This window comes from Dipodomys ordii, unplaced genomic scaffold (assembly GCF_000151885.1).
Source record: "Dipodomys ordii isolate 6190 unplaced genomic scaffold, Dord_2.0 Scaffold198, whole genome shotgun sequence".
NCBI lineage: Eukaryota > Metazoa > Chordata > Mammalia > Rodentia > Heteromyidae > Dipodomys > Dipodomys ordii.
The window spans coordinates 338,161-357,406 of NW_012267414.1; the positions used below are offsets into that span (position 1 = coordinate 338,161).

The 19,246-nt window shown below is 40.0% G+C and overlaps 1 protein-coding gene across 1 annotated transcript in view; it reads left to right on the forward strand.

The window, feature by feature from the left end:
* The window catches only part of Larp1b (La ribonucleoprotein domain family, member 1B), a 67,926-nt gene that overhangs the window by 37,184 nt on the left and 11,496 nt on the right, over positions 1-19,246 (forward strand). The window contains 4 exon segments of the mRNA XM_013034875.1: positions 13,172-13,298; positions 15,996-16,165; positions 17,384-17,414; positions 17,417-17,489. Coding sequence (XP_012890329.1) covers positions 13,172-13,298; positions 15,996-16,165; positions 17,384-17,414; positions 17,417-17,489 — 401 coding nt within the window.

The window sequence follows — 19,246 nt, forward strand, 5'->3', positions numbered from 1 at the left end:
AAAAAAAAAAAAAAAAAGAGTAATAGAGTGACTGGGAAGGTGGCTCAGTGGTAGAGTGTTTGCCTTGCATGCACCAGGTCCCGGGTTCAATTCCTCAGTACCACATAAGCAGAAAAAGCCAAAGTGGTGTTATAGCTCAAGAGGTAGAACTCTAGCCTTGAGCTGAAGAGGGAAGGGACAGCACCCAGACCCAGAGTTCAGGTCCCACAGCCAAAAAAAAATTACTAATAGAGGGACTGGGAATGTGGCTTAGTGGTAGAGTGCTTGCCTAGCATGCATGAAGCCCTGAGTTCCATTCCTCAGTACAACATAAACAGAAAAAGCCAGAAGTGGCACTGTGGCGCAAATGGTAGAATGCTAGTCTGTAGCAAAAGAATCTCAGGGACAGTGTCCAGGCCCTGAGTTCAAGCCTTAGGACTGACAAAAAAAAAAACAAAACAGAAAAAACTAATAGATACAATTATATACAATTTCCATGAAGAAGACAATGTTTCTGTGAACATAGCTAGTAATATATAATGTATTTTATTTCACCTGAAGCTTTATTCTTTCTGCTTCTTTTTCTTAGGTCATGTTTAACCTTAAAAAACAAAAAAATAAAAACCCTCTTACTGTTTACTATCTCATCCTTCCATCAAATTCTATTACATATTGCCCCAAATAGGAGGTGAAAAGTCAAAGCACCTGTGGCCCCCTTCAAGAAACCAACGGAGGGAATACTTACTGGTCTAACTTCCTCTTCTATTTGTTATAGTATAAGTTCCAGATAGAATGCATGCATTTGAACATAAAGTTGTTTTCTCACTGATTTTACTACTATCATTTTATATTAATAATTCACATCATTTATTCCCTCCAAGTCTTTGTTTTGAAAGCGTCAATAAGTTTTCAAGATCATACTGGGTATGGTGACTCACACTTGTCCTGGCTACTTGGTAGGCTAATTGGTAGGATCATGTTTGAAGCTAGTCTGGGTAAAATATTCATGAGGCCCTATCCTCAACCAATACAAAGCTGTATGCAGTGAGTTATTCCAGCTACACAGGAAGCATAAATAGGGTTGTAGTCCAGGCCACCATTGGCAAAAAGCAAGACCGTTTTCAAAAAGTGATAAGAACAATAAAGGCTGGGGGTATGGATCAAGTAGTAGATTACTTACTTAGCATGTAGATTAGCCTGCAAATGCTAGGCTCCGAGTTAAAATTCCATATCCTCAACAAAAAGTTTCAAGAAAATCTGAAACAAACAACAGGATACCATTCACCTAAATTATTACCACGTTACTATATAGACTCTCAATAATGTACATTTTCCTGTATGATTTGGGAATCGTTGACATATCACTATCTATATTCACATGTGCTTTCTCAAAAGAAGTAAATTCTTCTATATAACCCTAATTATCAAACATAAAAAGCTTAACATTTTAGAATACCATTACTGAATCTGAAGTATTGTTTCAATATGTTTTATAATTGTCTTTTTAAAAATATTAGTTCCAACCAGCAATCACACATTACATTGTAGGTTAGATAATTTTAGTGTTCTTTCATTTAGGGGAGTTCCACTGCCCTATTTTAATTTTTTTATTTTTAACATTTATGAAGATTCCAAACCAATAGTTTGGGAAATACCTGAATTTTCACACAAATAGTTTCAGGTTAATATCTTTTACAGGAGCATTACATATATGATGCAGTCTCTTCAGGGTACCTCAAGAGATACATAAATGATTGATGTGGTCAGAATTGGTGATTTGGTCCTGTGGTTATGATGATGTCTACTAGATTTCTTCATTGTAAAGGTACCTTTCTCCCTTTGTAATTAATAAGATTCTTTGAAATTATGTCCTCAATGAACTGTATTCAAACGTTTTTGGCTCTTAATATAAAATTGTGATCTTTATGTTAGCACTGTCTGTAAAGAACTTTGCATTCCATGTTAATATTGAAGTGCACCCTGACCCTGTGCCTTTATGGATTCTGGAATCAATTCTTCTCCATTCCTGTCTTTATTCATTTGGTTAAAAAATGCATCTTCAGCTGGGTGCTGGTGGCTCAAGCCTATAATCCTACTTACTCAAGAGGTTGAGATCTGAGAATTAAGGTTTAAAAGCAGCCCAGGCACACAAATTCAGAAGACTCTTATCTCCAGTTAACCAGCAAAAAGCCAGAAGTGGAGGCTGTTAGGTTTTTAAAAAGAGGTGGCCGAGTAAGAACAGCACCACGCACGTGGTATTCAGGTTAAGGGGTAGGTTTATTCAACGTTCTGGCTGGCACCAGTCCATCTTGGTCCTCCATGCGGTGGGAAAAGGCCTGGGAAAGAGAAAGAGAGAGAGCTGGGAAAAGAGCTAAGAGAGAGCTAGAAAAGAGAGGGGGAAAAAAGCTAGAAAACAGCAGAGAGAGCTAGAAAAGAGCAGAGAGGGAGAGTCTGGGCCTGGGCTAGGCCTTATCCTAGGGTATGGACGGAGAAAGGTGTGGCCACATCAAATTCAGATGTGACCTCAGCAGATGCAGATGTGACCTCTTCCAGGTGTCCCAGTTGCCTAGGTAACGCAGGTACTGGGTAGAGACTTTGCTGTGAGGAGGGTGGAGTCTGCTCGCCATCCAGGAGCAGACCTTACCGAGGCATGGCACAGATGGTAGAACAATACCTATGGGTGGAAATGCTGAGCAAGAGTGTGAAGTCCTGAGTTCAAGCCCTTGTGCTGGTAGAGAAGAGAAGGAAAAAAATGGCTTCTATCCCCATCTGTTTAATACTTTTAGTACTTACTTTATTTGAAGATTTTAGCAAGTATTTATTTTAGTATAACAATTAAAGTAGACAAACAGGAAAAGAGAGAAAAGTTACATTAAAGACTCAAAAATTGCAATTCTTAACTGTAGCTTTTAACCCTTTGAGGATAAAACAGGAGGTCCTACAACTCTCAATTCTTAAGACTTTGGTTTGGAGTATTTTAAGTTGGGTGAGGTCTACCCAAAACAGTGATGACCTTCAAGACTTCTTTTTTGCATTCTGATCTCTTTAAGTCTCTAAACATTCCTGGAATTCCCAGGTTTTTACCTAGGTTTTAAAGGGTGAGAAAGATTTAGATAGCCTCAAAGGGGAAAAGATTTAGATTGGCTCAAAGGGGAAAAGAATCTTAGATAGCCCCTCTCTTATTTTCTAATCTTATAAATTAACATTAAAAAAAGGAGGTTTGGAGGGAGAAGGGAGGATTGTAACCTCCAAGTTGCTACCAAAAACCTGTGATTGGCACTGTGGCTCTGCGTGGTAGAGCACTACTGCCCTTGAGCACAAAAGTTCAGGGATGTCTACACTGGTGAGCATGCCCCTGTGCACACACAAATACATGATTTTCCTTTCTCCCCTAAATAACTTTGGTACCTTGTAATCTTAAGAGGCTTGGAAGGTTGACAATCTTATCTTACATTGTGGTTCTACTGAGAGTGGATTATTTGCTCTACTAGGAAAAGAGGAACAAAAACATTTTCTTACATAATTTAGGAGGTAACTTTCTGTTGACCACCTGCCTGGGTCAGAACTTAGAAGATGACATCAAGTTATTTTTATTTTAACTACTCAAAGAGATATTAGTGAAAATTATTTAGTATAAATAAACAGTGTTTCCTATAATGGATAGTTACTAGAGTTATTTTAAAAGACTCATAAAACACTAAGGAATTACAAAGTCTATACTTCCTGCTATCCACAAACAACATGTTCAGTTGCCAGCTACTGTAAGGATGGAAACCTTTGTCTGACTGTTGTCTGTCTAGTGTAGATGTGTACTTATTTTTGTGACTGTACTGGGTCTTGAACTTAGGACCTGGGCACTGCTCTTTAGCTTTTTCTCTCAAGGCAGATGTTGTAACACTCCAAGAACATTTTTTTAGAGAGGATAAAGTTTATTTCTGGGGACCCAAACCAGGCTGGAGCCAGAAAGAAGTTCTAGATCCTAAGGGAGGGGAAACCCTAGGTTTTATTTATTTATTTATTGGTCTGGTCGTGGGGCCTGAACTCTGGGCCTGGGCGCTGTCCCTCAGCTCTTCAGCTCTAGGCTAGCGCTCTACACGTGAGCCACAGCACCACTTCGGGCCTTTTCTGCTTATGTGGTGCTGAGGAATCGAACCCAGGGCCTCATGCATGCAAGGCAAGCGTTCTACCACTGAGCCACCTTCCCAGCCCCCTAGGTTTTATACAAGCCCATTGCACACAAAATAGGCATTAATCAGATATACAAGAGGTCAGGCAGCTGACTTTAAATTCTGACCAGCTGGACAGTTCCTTTCTAGTAGTGCAGAATTCTTGACCTCCTGTTACTACCTCTTCTGTATTGTTATTTTTACAGTGCCTGTGGGCTTCCCACTGTAGTTCCAGTAGCATCCCCTTCTCTGCCCCAACCCATAGTCAGGAACTGCCCCACAGGGCCACTTTCAGGCACCTGCAAGCTGGAAAGTCTCTTCGCCTCAGGGGTAGCTTTGTCTACTTAACTCACAGTTTTGTTTTGTTTTTGTTTTTAGGCAGTCCTGGGGCTTGAACTCAGGGCCAGGGCGCTGTCTCTGAGTTTCTTTTGCTCAATGGAGCACTCTACCACTTGAGCCACAGCACCACTTCTGACATATTCTGTTTATGTGGTACTGAGGAATGGAACCCAGGGCTTCACATATGTGAGGCAAGCACTTTACCACTAAGCCACATTCCCTGTCCTCTTTCTCTCTCCTTTTATTATTTTTATTGACTGGAGCTCAGGGTTTGGGCACTGTCACCGAGCTTTTTCCACTCAAGGCCAGTGCTGTATCACTTGGTGCCATGGCCACTTCCAGTTTCCTGGTGGTTCATTGGAGTTAAGAGTCTCAAAGCCTGGAATGGCTTTGCTCCAAGATTCTCAGATCTCAGCCTCTGGAGTAAGTGGGATTACAGATAGAAGCCACCACTCTGCTCACTTCGGGCTGGGGGGGGGGCAGCCTGGGGGGCAGAAAAGTCCCAGAGGGTCTTATCTCCTGCTAACTCCCAACTCTTTGACGGTTACTAGGATTATAGCCTTAGATTATAGCAATGAGTTTACAATGGTTAATGGGATTATATGCAAGAGCCACCTTTACCTGGTTTAAAATGAAATTATCAGATCCAAAATAGGAACTTAGAGACTAGAGAGGGACCTCTAGTAAGTCATTTATTTATTTATTTTTGCCAGTTCTGCATCTTGCACTTAGGGCCTGGGCACTATCACAGAGATTCTATTGCTCAAGGCTAGCAAGCTACCACTTGAGCCACAGCACCACTTCTGGCTTTTTCTGTTTATGTGGTACTGAGGAATTGAATCCAGGGCTTCATGCATGTGAGGCACTCTACCACTAAGCCACATTTGCAGCCCCAAGCTTTGGGATTTCTGAAGAGATATATCCTAGAAATTATAGTGAAAAAAAGACCTACTTTTAGCAAAATAAACATTAAATGGCTTTTAACCATTTATGTGGTAACAGCTTGATAATCCATCTAGCTGCTTTTTGTTGTTGTTGGATCTTGCGTGCTGTCTCTGAGCTATAGCTTCAATTCCAGTTTTCTGGTGGTTGATTGGAGATAATTCAAGTCTTTTCTGGTTGGAGGAGTGGCGTAGTTAGTAGAGTGTTAACAAATGGGTGATAGGGTCAGGTGCTGAGTTCAAGTTCTGGAACAAGAAAAGAAATCTCTTCTGGAGGAAAATACATCATAGGTCTCAAATTTTCAACAGTGATTGTTTGGCTCTCAGAATACAATCAGAAATATGAAAGACAAGATGTGACAGGAAAAGAGACGATGAATCACAGATAATAGAAACCTACTCATAGGGACCCAGAATATAGTTATTGAACATAGCTTAATGTAGCTGGTTTGTCTCTGTGCTCCTTTTGCTCAAGGCTAGCACTATGTCTTAATAGAAGGATGGAGAATTTCTTCAGAGAACTTGAAACTTAAAGCATGGGATAGAGATTCCAAAAATAACTGAAAAATACAGCAATGAAGTGCAGTGGATAAATTTAACAATACAACAGTATAGAACTCAAAAATGGGTTGAAAGAAAAATATGCTGGGTGCCAGTGGCTCACATCTGTAATCCTAACTACTTAGGAGGCTGAGATCTGAAGATAGTGGTTCAAAGACAGCCAGGCAGGAAAATCCATGGGACTCTTCTCTCCAATTAACTACCAGAAGACTGGAATTGGCATTGTGGCTCGAAGTGATAGAGTGCTAGCCTTGAGCAAAAGAGCTCAGGGACAGCACTCAGACTATGGGTTCAAGCCCCACAACCAACAAAACAAAAGAAGAAAGAAAAACGTGGATTGAAGCAAAGAGAAAGAGAGAGAAGGAAAATAAAGAACCCAAATGACATAGGAGATGTAGTCAAAATGAAAGAAAAACAAGGAAGAAATACTATTTGATGAGGTTATACCTGGGAATTTGAAACCAAAATATAGCCAGGGACAAATTCAAGCTCCCAAATCTCCAAAAATGACAAATATAAAGATGACCATATCAAATACATCATAAAAGTATTGAATACAAAAGTCAGGAGATATAGATAGGTTTTAGGTATTAGTTGCAAGGCATTTAGCTGACTTTTCTGCAGAAATATGGACATGAGAAAACGGGAAATATATTGTTTGCTTTCTGGAAGAATGAGGAAACAGTGCCCTGGAATGAAGGTAAACAAGACTCAGCAACCACCCAAACAGGCTTCTGGTCCTCAACTATTTCTCAGCTCTTCTTTGCAGCAGATACAGAGGAGTGACCATATGTCATTAACTCATACTTGTTTGGCTACATGCTATCCACAAAGTAGACATAGTAAGAATGCTTCAGAATTATACCTGTCAGTTTGAATGTAGGAAGGAAGAATAGAATGCTTACCGAATTTATAAAACATTTACTTCTTTTAGATAAAAGTTCTATTTCATCGAAAGATATCAAGAATGTGAAGAGGCAAGCTACAGATGAAAGACATTTACAACATTTTATAAGAAACTTTCTTTTTTTGCTGGGCACTGGTGGCTCATGCTGTAATCCTAGCTACTCAGGAGGCTGAGATCTGAGGGTTGCCGTTAACAGCCAGTCCAGGCAGGAAAGTCTGCGAGACTCCTATTTCTAATAAACTACTCAGAAAAAGCTGTAGTGGCACTGTGGCTCAAGGAGTAGAGCACTAGAGCGCTAGCCTTGAGAAAGAGAATCTCAGGGACAGTGCCCAGGCCCAGAGTTCAAGCCCCATGACCAGGGGAAAAAAAAAAAAGAAACTTTCAGCCAAAGGAAGACACCTTATAGAGAAAAGAACAATAGAATTGAATAGTCACCTCATAAGACACATTCTAAATCAACAAACTTAAGGTTTCAACCTTATCTATAATGACAAAAGATAGGTACAAATTAAAGCCACTGTAACACATGGGTTCTTCCTTTGATTTTCTCTCTCCAGACAGTCTCACTATAGCCCAGGTTGCCCTTAAACTATGATTCTTCTGACTCTGCGTCCCAAGTGCAGGGATTACAGAAGTCTCCTACACATTACATTTGTGACCAGCTTCTTCAAATTGCCTCTGAATCCTTATGACTTAATAGTCACTGATAATGTTTTGTTTTGTGGCATGAAAAGATGTCTAGGTCTTCTGTTCTACAGTTTTTTTTTCGGGGGGGGGGAGTCCGGTCGTGGGGCCTGAACTCTGGGCCTGGGCGCTGCCCCTCAGCTCTTCAGCTCAAGGCTAGTGCTCTACCACTTGAGCCACAGCACCACTTCCAGCTTTTTTTCTTTTTGCTTATGTGGTGCTGAGGAATTGAACCCAGGGCCTCAGGCATGCAAGGCAAGCGCTCTACCACTGAGCCACCTTCCCAGCCCTTTACAGTTATTTTTTCAGAAAGTCTTTTTTTTTGTTGTTTGGTTTGTAAATTCACACTACATAGCTCAGGCTGATTTCAAACTCACTATGTAGTAAAGCTAGCCTCAAACTTTAAATCTTCCTGCCTTTGTCCTACCAAGTAGTTGGATTACAGGTGTATGCTACCATGTCTAGCTAATATCTGAAATTTTTTGAAATAATTATAAACTTACAGAGCATTGAAAATAATACAGAGAGGGCTGGGGACATGGTTTAGTGGTAGAGTGCTTGCCTATAGCATGCATGAAGCCCTGGGTTCAATTCCTCAGTACCACATACACAGAAAAAGCCACAAGTGGCACTGTGGCTGAAGTGGTAGAGTGCTAGCCTTGAGCAAAAGAAGCTCAGGGACAGTGTCCAGTGTTCAAGCTCCAGGACTGGCAAACAAAACACCCCCAAAAACCATGAAAATAATACAGAGAAATCTGAGTACCCTTCATCTAGTTCACTAGATGAAGGTTGGTTATATCTTAGTTAATTAAAACAAAGAGACAGGGTTTTTCTTATTGTGCTGGCCCTCTATACTTGTATGTAATTTTGAGACTGTTCTGTGAATGGAATCATGTAACAAGTGATTTTTTTGAGTATGGCATTTTTAAATCATAATACCTTTGAGATCTGTCCAAAGTGTTGTATATTCATGGTGTGAGGTTAGTCAAATGGCTTCTAAAATTTTAATATTCATTTGTTAGAATGCAACAAAATGTTAGGTTCACAACAGAATTGATCCGAAGATAAATTTTTTCCCCATATATCCCCTTTCCTCACAATGCATATAGCTTCCCCTGTTACTAACAGTCCACATTTAAGTCCTGGGTTTGTTATCATTAGTAGTGAGCTTACACAGATACAGCAGTACCATCCGAAGTCAAAGTTTACGTCTGCTCTTGGTCAAAATGGATTAATAATACCAAGTACTAATAATACAGTTTGAGAAGAGGCATACTGTCTGATTTTTGACAGTTTCTAAAAAGTACTAAACAAAAATTTGTGTCTTTCATGAAAAGCAGTTTTTGTTAAAATATAGCTACTCATTTGTAAAAAATGTGATTAAGAAGGGACTCGTGCTCATCCACACAGTAGAATGGATTTTGGGGGGGGGGTATGGGGGAGGTTGGTCTTGAAGCTTCAAGTCTGTGTCTAGGCACTATCCCTCAGCTCTTCAGTTCAAGACAAGGGCTCTACCACTTGAGCCACAGCACCACTTCTGGTTTTCTGGTGGTTAATTGGAGATAAGAGTCTCTTGGGCTTTCCTGCCCAGGCTGGCTTTGAACTGGGATCCTCAGATCTCAGCCTCCTGAGTAGCTAGGATTCCAGGTATCAGCTGCCGGCTAGTGGAATAGATTTTAAAGCTTGTGTGCGGGGCACGATGGCTCACACCTGTAATCCTAGCTACACAGGAGGTTAAGATCTGAGAATCACAGTTCAAAGCCAGCCTAAGCAGGAAAATTTGTGAGACCCTTATCTCCAGTTAAGCACCAAAAAGCTGGAAGTGGAGGTGTGGTGCAAGGGGTAGCGCTCTAGCCTTGAGCAAAAAACTCAATGGCAGTGCCCAGGCTGTGAGTTCAAGCCCTAGGATTAGTGCTCATGCACGTGCGTGGGGGTGTGCACACACACACACACACACACACACATTGTGTATTTATTCAGAAAAATAAGAGTAAGAATATATAAACATTTGGATAAAGAGATATGTAGTAGAATTTTTAGACTTTGTGGGTCATATGTTGTCTGTAGAAACAATTCATCTTTATAGTATAGTTAACTACACTGAAAAGATGCATACGTGTGGTGTTCCAATGAAATCAATGATAAAAGCAGACTTTGGACTTGGGGGGGTGGTATAGTTTGTTGGCTAATACTATGGAGCCACAAACTATTACACAGTATACTTACATGGTGTTAGAGCTGTGGTTCAGTTGGTACAGTACCACAAATGAGCAAGAGTGCCAGGTACTGAGTCAAGTCCTGGTCTCAGGCAAAAAAACAACATGATTTTTTTTTTTAATAAACTTTGAGAGAACATGCAAAAAGAGCTTATGGTGTTGAAGGCTGCATACGACTTATCTCGAGGAAAGAGGAAGTAGCAGTGGGATGAATCATTGAAAGAGCCTTTAATGTGTGATAACTCTGTACCTAAATGGTATTTGCATAGTTCTGTGCAGTTTATGTATGGATTGAACCCTGGGCCTGGGCCTCCAGGGCAAGCTTTCTATCCTGAGCTACACTTCCAACACTCAGATTCACTTTTGTGTTTGTGTGCCATTCCTGAGGTTTAATCTCAGGGCCTGGGCACTGTCCTTGAGCTGCTTTTGCTCAAAGCTGGTGCTCTACCACTTGAGCCACAGCACCACTTCCAGCTTTTTCTCTTTATGTGGTACTGAGGAAGCAAACCCAGGGCTTCGTGCATGCTAGGCAAGCACTCTACCACTAAGCCACCTTCCCAACCCATCGCATTCACTTTTGAGTATATTCTGAGATGTGTTATATTTATCATTGGGTGCTTCTCTAGTTCGTATTTCAATTAGTTAATTAAAATACTAAAACCCCAAACATCCTCAATGTGATCCCATCTGAGTAGACTGTTTTTATTGATGGCATGTAGTTAATATATAATTTCTTTTTTTTTTTTTTTTTGTCGGTCATGGGGCTTGAACTCTGGGCCTGGGCGCTGTCCCTCAGCTCTTCAGCTCAAGGCGAGCGCTCTACCACTTGAGCTACAGCGCCACTTCCGGTTTTCTAGTGGTTTATTGGAGATAGGAGTCTCACGGTCTTTCCTGCCCGGGCTGGCTTTGAACCGCGATTCTCAGATCTCAGCCTCCTGAGTAGCTAGGATTACAGGCGTGAGCCACCGGCGCCTGACTATATAATTTCTTTATTCAATTTTAGTAGCCAACTCTATTAAAGTAAAGTTCAGTGAAAAATGAATATGTACATAATGGTTGATTTTTTTTCCCCTTTGTTTTTTTGGTTAGAGCTCCAAGCATTGCATATGCTAGGGAAGTGCTCTAGTGCTGGCCCCCAGCCCAAGAGAGTCTTCTATCTGTCTACTTATCTATCCATCTATCTAAGTTTTGTGCTGGGGATTGAACCTAGGACCTTACACATGCTAAGCAAGTGTTGTAACACTGAGCCACCCTCCAACTCCTAGTGAAGACTTTTGAAGAAGGAAGTATATAGGTGACAAGCAGGAACGGAAGTAATTATTTAAGATACTTTAAAGCAAAGACAGACTAAAGTCTAAAAAGCTAACTGGGTCTAATAAATGGTGTGACTATACAAGTAATCTTATCTGAAGATTGCAAACTTCTAAGGTTAGATAGTAAGAGCAGGTTTCTGCAACTATTTTGTAGCAATATTTAATTTGCTTCTCTGGTTATTACCTTATTAAAGGTCATTTACCCATTAGTACCACATGCCACAAATGTGATCTGGAATTTATTGTGGGAAACTTGGAGGTCGTGAATTGTACGCATTCCCTTGAGGTCTCCGTATTCCACAGCTGAACCGGGCAACGATGGTCTTTGTGTGCTGTGGCCAAATAACCTTGCAACAGAGGAAGGCCTCTACCTCTGTAATAACACTCTGCATATTCATAGTCACACTCTTACCTCTGTGATAACATTGCTTGTTACTGATCATAGCAGGAGTCATCTCAGTGACTGTGTAGTTAGACAGGAGGAGTCTTCAGAGCCTGAGCTGAGGATGGTCCATTCTATTCTTCCTTTGAGCTTACAACTCAAGCTGCTAAGTTACTAAAAGATATTTAGAAATGAATCTCTAGGGCTACTAGGTTTATCTTTTATTACGGATATCCCATTACTGGAAAATGAAGTGAAAACTTCTCAATTTGCTAATAAAGGTTTATCAATTCCTTTTTCCAAATTCCTTACCAACTCTTTCTACTCAAGATTTCTAATTCATGTAATTGTTTTCTAAATATGTTGCTTTAAAAAAAAAGCTTCGCTGGACACCTGTAATCCCAGCTACTCAAGAGGCTGAGATCTGAGGATCACAGTTCAAAGCCAGCCCAGGCAGGAAAGTCCATGAAACTTGTATCTCCAGTTAACCACCAGAAAACTGGAAGTGGTGCTGTGGTTCAAATGGTAGAGTGCTAGCCTTGCGCTGAAGAGCTTTGGGACAGCACCTAAGCCCCACTACTGACAAAAAAAAGAAGAAAGGGGGGGAAAAAAGCTTCTTGGTTATATTTCCCAATCTAGAATGCCTTCTTCTTTTTCTAAATTCACATCCTTTAACATTGCTTTTGTCCAATTTCTTCTTGAGTAAGTCCCTGATTGTCTCAGTCTTTATTCCAAATCCCCCCCCTTTTTTGGGGGGGTGGGTCATAGGGCTTGAACTTGGAGCAAGGGTGCTATCCCTGAGGTTTTGTTTCTTTGTTTTTTCTCAAGGCTAGTTCTCTATCACTTGTAGCCACAGTTTCACTTCAGATTTTCAGTGGTTAATTGTGGACTCTCAAGGACATACCTTCCCAGGCTTGCTTCATACCACAATCCTCAGATCTGAGCCTCCTGAGTAACTAGGATTACAGGTGTGAGCCACCAGTGCTTGGCTTTCCAAATCACTTATTTTATTTTGTTTTTAACTTTCTTTTTTTGTCTTTTCTTTTGGTACTGGGGATGGAACCCAAGACGTTATACTTGCTAGGCAAGCAATTTTCCACTGAGCTGCATCCAAGCACCCCAAAATCACTTTTTATATATTGCATAATTACTAGTTTTCATGGGTACATTTATTCTCATCCAACTGAAAAATTCCTTACGGATAGGTTCACTGATTACTTTGTAAAGTCTATATCTAGTGCTCTTGTGTATAAATGCCAAACAAGTAACTGATGACTAATATGTATGCTTTTATAATGTTTCCTTTTCTTTCTTTTTTTTTTTTTGCCGGTTATGGGGCCTGAACTCTGGGGGCTGGGGCACTGTCCCTCAGCTCTTCAGCTCAAGACTAGCACTCTGCCACTGAGCCACAGCATGCAAGGCAAGCACTCTACCACTGAGCCATCTTCCCAGCCCCTTTTATAATGTTTTCTAATCACAAGCTATTCATAATGTTTTAGGGTCTCTGTGCCTCTTTTAGACTGAATATTGTTATTACTGCTAGATTCTTTATTAGAACATTTTTATATCTCACTGTTTATATTTCCCTGTGTTAAAAGCTCAGTTTTTATATTGGTATCAATTACTGTTTGTTGGTTACTCTTAGAGCCAGTTTAGTAATTAGGTTCCTCCATTCTACTTCAGCAAGAAGTTGAGAGCTTTAAGAAGCAAAATCTCATTACTGAAAAGCACTTTGAAAACCTAACACCTGAACTTCCTTTTGAGCCAAACCCAGAAGTTGAATTTTTAGCACCTTCACAGCCCAGGCCAGGTATGTAAATCTGGTTTTGTGTCTACAGAGTACTACAGCAGTTCTAAGAAATTTTTGAATGATTGCTCTTCTTTTCCTGATTGTAGTACATGTTAGGTACCTGACACAATACCAGAGTTTAAAACTTCAACTTTTGTATACATGTTTTAATTTTCTAAACACTTTAAGATTAGTAAATGTGAAAAGCCTGAGTTTAACCATACTGATAGACAGGTAATCATAAAGGTGACCTATGAGTCATCTAGATCAGGCTCAACAAATGCTAAGTGGCCAGAATTAGTTTTTAGTATATCTGCTGTGATTTTAAGATCGTTAGAAATGTTTCTTTTCTCAAAGTTCCTTTGAATACACTACAAGAGCCAGTCTTTTAAGCCCTTAGCTCTATGAAAATATATATATTTGGGAAGGAAAAACTGGGAGAGAGAAAAGGGTTGACATTATCCAGAAAGAAATACATCCTTGCCAGGTGCTGGTGACTCACGCCTGGAATCCTATAATCCTAGCTTCTCAAGAGGCTGAGGTCTGAGGATTGCGGTTCAAAGCCAGCCTGGGGCAGGAAAGGACAAGAGACTCTTATCTCCAATAAACCACCAGAAAACCAGAAGTGGCACTGTGGCTCAAGTGGTGGAGCTCTAGCCTTGAGCTGAATAACTGAAGGATAGTGCTCAGGCACAGAGTTCAAGCCCCACAACCAATAAAAAAAAGGGGGGGGGGAATATATCCTTTGCCTGTCTTATATAACCCTCTCTACATCATCTTTATGAAAAGAATAAAAAAAATTTAAATAGAAATATATATATATATTTGAGAGAATTGTAAATTAAGTCTGATAGTCTCCAGGAAGTACAGCTAATTTTTTTTATAGTCTTGAAGATGTTTTAAAAGAGAGAGTTACAAAAACTTCAAACATGTGATGAACAAATTAGGTAATGAAACCCTTACACACAGTGAGTCATTCTGTCTTTAAGAAGATAACTATCAGGCTGGGAATGTGGCTTAGTAGTAGAGCGCTTGCCTAGTATGCATGAAGCCCTGGGTTCCGTTCCTCAGTACCACATACACAGAAAAAGCCAGAAGTAGCACTGTGGCTCATGTGGTAGGGTGTTAGCCTTGAGCAATAGAAGCTCAGGGACAGGGCTTGTACTCAAAGCCTGGGCATTGTTTTTGAGACTCTGTGCTCAAAGCTAGTAACTCTACCACTTGAGCCACAACTCCACTTCCAGCTTTTGAGTGGTTCATTGTAGATAAAGAGTCTGCTGGGGACTTTCCTGCCAGGCTGGCTTTGAACCATGATGTTTAGGTCTCAGTCTCCAGAGAAGCTAGGATTATAAGCATCAGCAACCAGTACCTGGCTTTGATTTTGAACTTTTGCCTTGATCTTCTAAGTATCTGGGACTATAGTTACGTGCCACTGTGCTGACTAAGAAACTAGTTTTTTGGCCATGCTGTGGATAAAACCCAGGACTCACTGTATGATGACACTATGCTCTTAGCCTCAGTGAGTGCTTTGACCAGCAACATTTCCCCCTTTTGTTTATGAATTTGATTTTTTTAAAGCAAAAATTAATTAATTTTTCTTATGGTTTTATTAGTCTCTGCTATCTATTCTAACTTCTTTTGGTCCTCTTGCTTGAACTTATGTTGCTCATAATTTCCTAGTTTATTAGAGTGGAAGCGTAGATAACTAATTTAATACCATTCTTCTTTTCTTTCCTTTTCATGCCAGTACTGGGGAAATAGCATAAATGTTCACCTCTGTAGGAGAATAGATAAATCGTGATGTTATATAATAGCACACCATTCATTTAGAGATAACTAAATGATTAAAATATAAAAAGCTTAGAAAGTATGAAATCACTTAAAGAAAGTATGAAACATTATTTAAAGTTAATTGTGCAAAATAATATAGTATTCAAAATACCAAATGTAAGAGTTTAGTTGTTGCCTGGCACTGGTGGCTCCTGCCGTCATAGCAGCTCTGGAGGCTGAGATCTGAGCATTGCAGTTCTAAGCCAGCTGGGGCAGGAACATTCCTGAGACTCATCTCCAATTAATAACCAAAAAGCCAGACATAGAGCTGTGGCTCAGGTGGTAGAGTGCTAACCTTGAGCAAAAATGCCCAGGCCCTGAGTTCAAAACCAGGACTGGAACTAAAAGAAAACAAGAACTTTGTTGTCTCTGGGGAGAAAAACAAAATAAATGAGATTATAGAAAATAACACAATGAGTTTCAGCCTTTCTTTAAAAAGAAAAAGAAAAATGTCATAAAACAAAATACAAACTTTTTTTGGGGGGGGGTCCGATTGTGGGGCCTGAACTCTGGGCCTGGGCGCTGTCCCTCAGCTCTTCAACTCAAGGCTAGCACTCTACCACTTGAGCCACAGCGCCACTTCCGGGTTTTTTCTTTTTGCCTATGTGGTGCTGAGGAATCGAACCTAGGGCCTCAGGCATACAAGGCAAACGCTCTACCACTGAGCTACCTTCCAAGCCCCAAAATATAAACTTTTTAAAGGTAAGTGAAGGTTGCCAAGTATTTGGGTATTTAAAAATTGTAATACATTTGAAATGTTTCTAGTGAAAAAAAAATCCTTTGAACCTGGAAAAATACAGAATTTATTCTCAAAGTGAAATATTTTCCTAGCATTGAGCTATTTTTCTGCTTCCTGATAAATGAGCTCACAGGTATTTGATATTTCAGAAGCAACTTCAGCAATAATGGCTCATATGTTACCCACGGCAGTTCCAGAATCTCCTAGGAGTTATCCAACAAGGACACCTAAAACACCCCGAACATCCAGGTTACAAGATCCTCACAAAACACCTAGATTTTATCCTGTTGTAAAAGAACCGAAAGCCATTGATTTAAAGGTACACAAAACAACTAGGGTTATAAAGTCTGCATTTTGTACCCTTCCACATTACAGAATGAGACCTTAAAACAAAAAAGCAAAAATTTTTCACTTTTTTTTTTTTTTAAATCATGGATGGTGAACTCAGGCCCTTATATTCTATCAACTTCCTCAGCTGGAGCTCTATTTGAGCCAGTCTTACAGCCCTGCTTTCTGCTGGTTATTTTCTATACTTTTCTGTAGGTCTGGCTTTGAATTTAAATCTTCCGGATCTCAACCTTCTTTAGTAGCTAGTCTTAGAGGTGTGAGCCATCAATGTCCAGCTTTCACATTTTTTAAATGTGCTTTAGTTTTGGTTGATCATGGGGCTTGAACTCAGGGTCTGGGCACTATCCCTGAGCTCTTTAGCTCAAGGCTAGTGTTCTACCACTTTAAGCCATAGCACCACTTCTTGTTCTAGTGGTGGTTAATTGGAGATAACAGCCTTTCCTGCCTGGGCTGGCTTTGAACCATGATCCTCAGATCTCAGCCTCTTGAGTACCTAGGATTACTGGTATGAGCCACCAGCACCCAACTAATGTACATTATTTTTCACCTGTTCTAGGCTTGAACTCAGGGCCTGGACACTGTCCCTGAGCATTTTTTGCTAAAGATTAGTGTTCTCCCACTTGAGCCCCAGGTCAGCTTCTTGCTTTTTGCTAGTTTATTGGAAATAACAGTCTCTCACATTTTCCTGCCTGAGCTAGCTTTCAACTGGAATTCTCAGATCTCAGCCTTCTGAGTAGCTCGGATTACAGGCGTGGACTACCAGGGCACAGCTAATGTGCATTTTTTAGATTGTAAGAATTTATTTACAATGATCTTTTCTTGGGTTAAGAAATAGGCTTCTTTAGCCAGCTCCTGGCTTATTCCTGTAATCCTAGCTACTCAGGAAGGAGTCTGAGATCTGAGAATTGCAGTTCAAATCTTCAAGCAAAAAAGCTCAGGGACCATATTCACTTCCCAACTTCAAGCTCAGGACTGGTGCCAAAAAAAAAACCCAATAATTTCTTTTATAATTGAGTGGTGTAATTAGAGGTGCAAAGTGTCTTGTTTGTTGAGTTTTGTAACATGTGAGATGCTTGAGTTTTGTGACTTCATATGATTTCATAATGTGTCATCCTCAGAGTCAGAGGGTTTTACTTTTGAAGTTCACACTACCAAAAGTAATTGCAATGTCTGACTTTTTTGCCTTTAGTGTCCACGAAAGAGAAAAACGAGGCACAGTACAGACCCCCTCTAGAGTGCCATGTGGGTTGGGTGATGGATTCCAGAGATCATGAGCCACGAGCATCCTCTGTCAGGTACCCTATTTGCTATTTTGTTCTGATTTGAAGTTGGTTAAAAGTGGTACTAATTTGATATTTGGAAATATTGAAAAAATGTCAGCAAATTGCAAAACAATGAAAATAAAAAGAATCAGAAGAAGGGGAAAAACTCAGGACAGTTTTAAAATAAGTATATTAGAGGAATGATTTAGTAGGGCAGTTTGTTTTCCACTTAAATCATTTTTACAAATGTGGATCCTTAGATTTATAATGTGTATAGGTCTTCAAAAGTTACCTTTGGGAAGATGCTAAATTCTTAGTGGTATATAGTAGGTTCTTGGTAAATATTTATTGAATTTACCTGCTAAGCAATCTGCTCAAACTATACAATGAATAAGGAAACAAAATACACTATTTTGAATTTTTTTCCTTTTAGGGGGAAATTGTTTTGGTTATCTGGTTACTTGCATGAAATGTGTTTTTCACTTAGCTCTAATAAAAAGGCTGTTTATTTCCCTTAGAAAAAGACCATTGGACAAACCATTTGAGTACCAGTTAGGTGCAAAGCAGTATGATGTGTTTTCTCCTTTCAAAAAGATATAGGGATGATGCTTATTAATATTTAGCTTAGTTAAAACATTTAGGTAAAGAAAATGTTACGATTCATATTATGTGGTATGTATCCTTTTTTTTTTTTTTTTTTTTGTCGGTTGTGGGGCTTGAACTCTGGGCCTGGGCGCTGTCCCTCAGCTCTTCAGCTTAAGGCCAGCACTCTACCACTTGAGCCACAGTGCCACTTCCAGGTTTCTGAGTGGTTTATTAGAGATAAGAGTCTCATGGACTTTCCTGCCTGGACTGGCTTTGGACCTCTATCCTCAGGATTGCAGGTGTGAGCCACTGGCACCTGGCTGTGTTTCCTTGTATCAATTAATGCAATAGAAATTTACACATTCCCAGCTACAACTCTCACAAAACAGAGACTTACAATATAATTTTCCAGGTACTGAGTATACAACAGGGAACAAGATGGATGTAGTCCCTTCTTTTGGAACTTAATTCAGGGATGACAAGAATTTCTAATAATGAGTGATAGATTATTTTTACTAGATTTTATATTTTAAAACAGTGTAATGGATCAGAGTAAAATGGACTGGGGATCACATCTCCCCCAATCCCATATCATTGCCTTCCTCCATATTATTGTTTCATCCTTGAGTGGCACATTTGTTACATCTGATAAACCCACAGTAACACCGCTTTATCAGCCAAAGCACATAGTCTCCAATAGACATTTTGTCATCTTGCCAATAGATGTTTTATGTGTTTGAACAAATGTATAATGACATATATCTACTACTAGAGTATCATATAGAATAGTTTCATTACCTTGAAAGTCTTCTGTACTCCACCTGTTCATTCCTTCCTCTGGCATTCTCTGATCTGTTGACTGTCTCCATAGTTTTGTCTTTTCAGAATATCTTATAGTTGAATCACATTGTATATATGGGTTCAGATTGGCTTCTTTTGCTTAAGAATATGTTTTTTGTTTGTTTTTGTTTGTTTGTTTGTTTTGGTCTTGGGGCTTGAACTCTGGGTCTGGGTGCTGTCCCTGCACTCTTCAGCTCTAGGCGAGCCCTCTACTGCTTGAGCCACAGTACCACTTCTGGTTTTCTGGTGGTTTATTGGCGATAAGAGTCTCATGGAAGGGTTGGGAAGGTGGCTCAGTGGTAGAGCGCTTGCCTTGCATGCATGAGGCCCTGGGTTCAATTCCTCAGCACCACATAAGCAAAAAG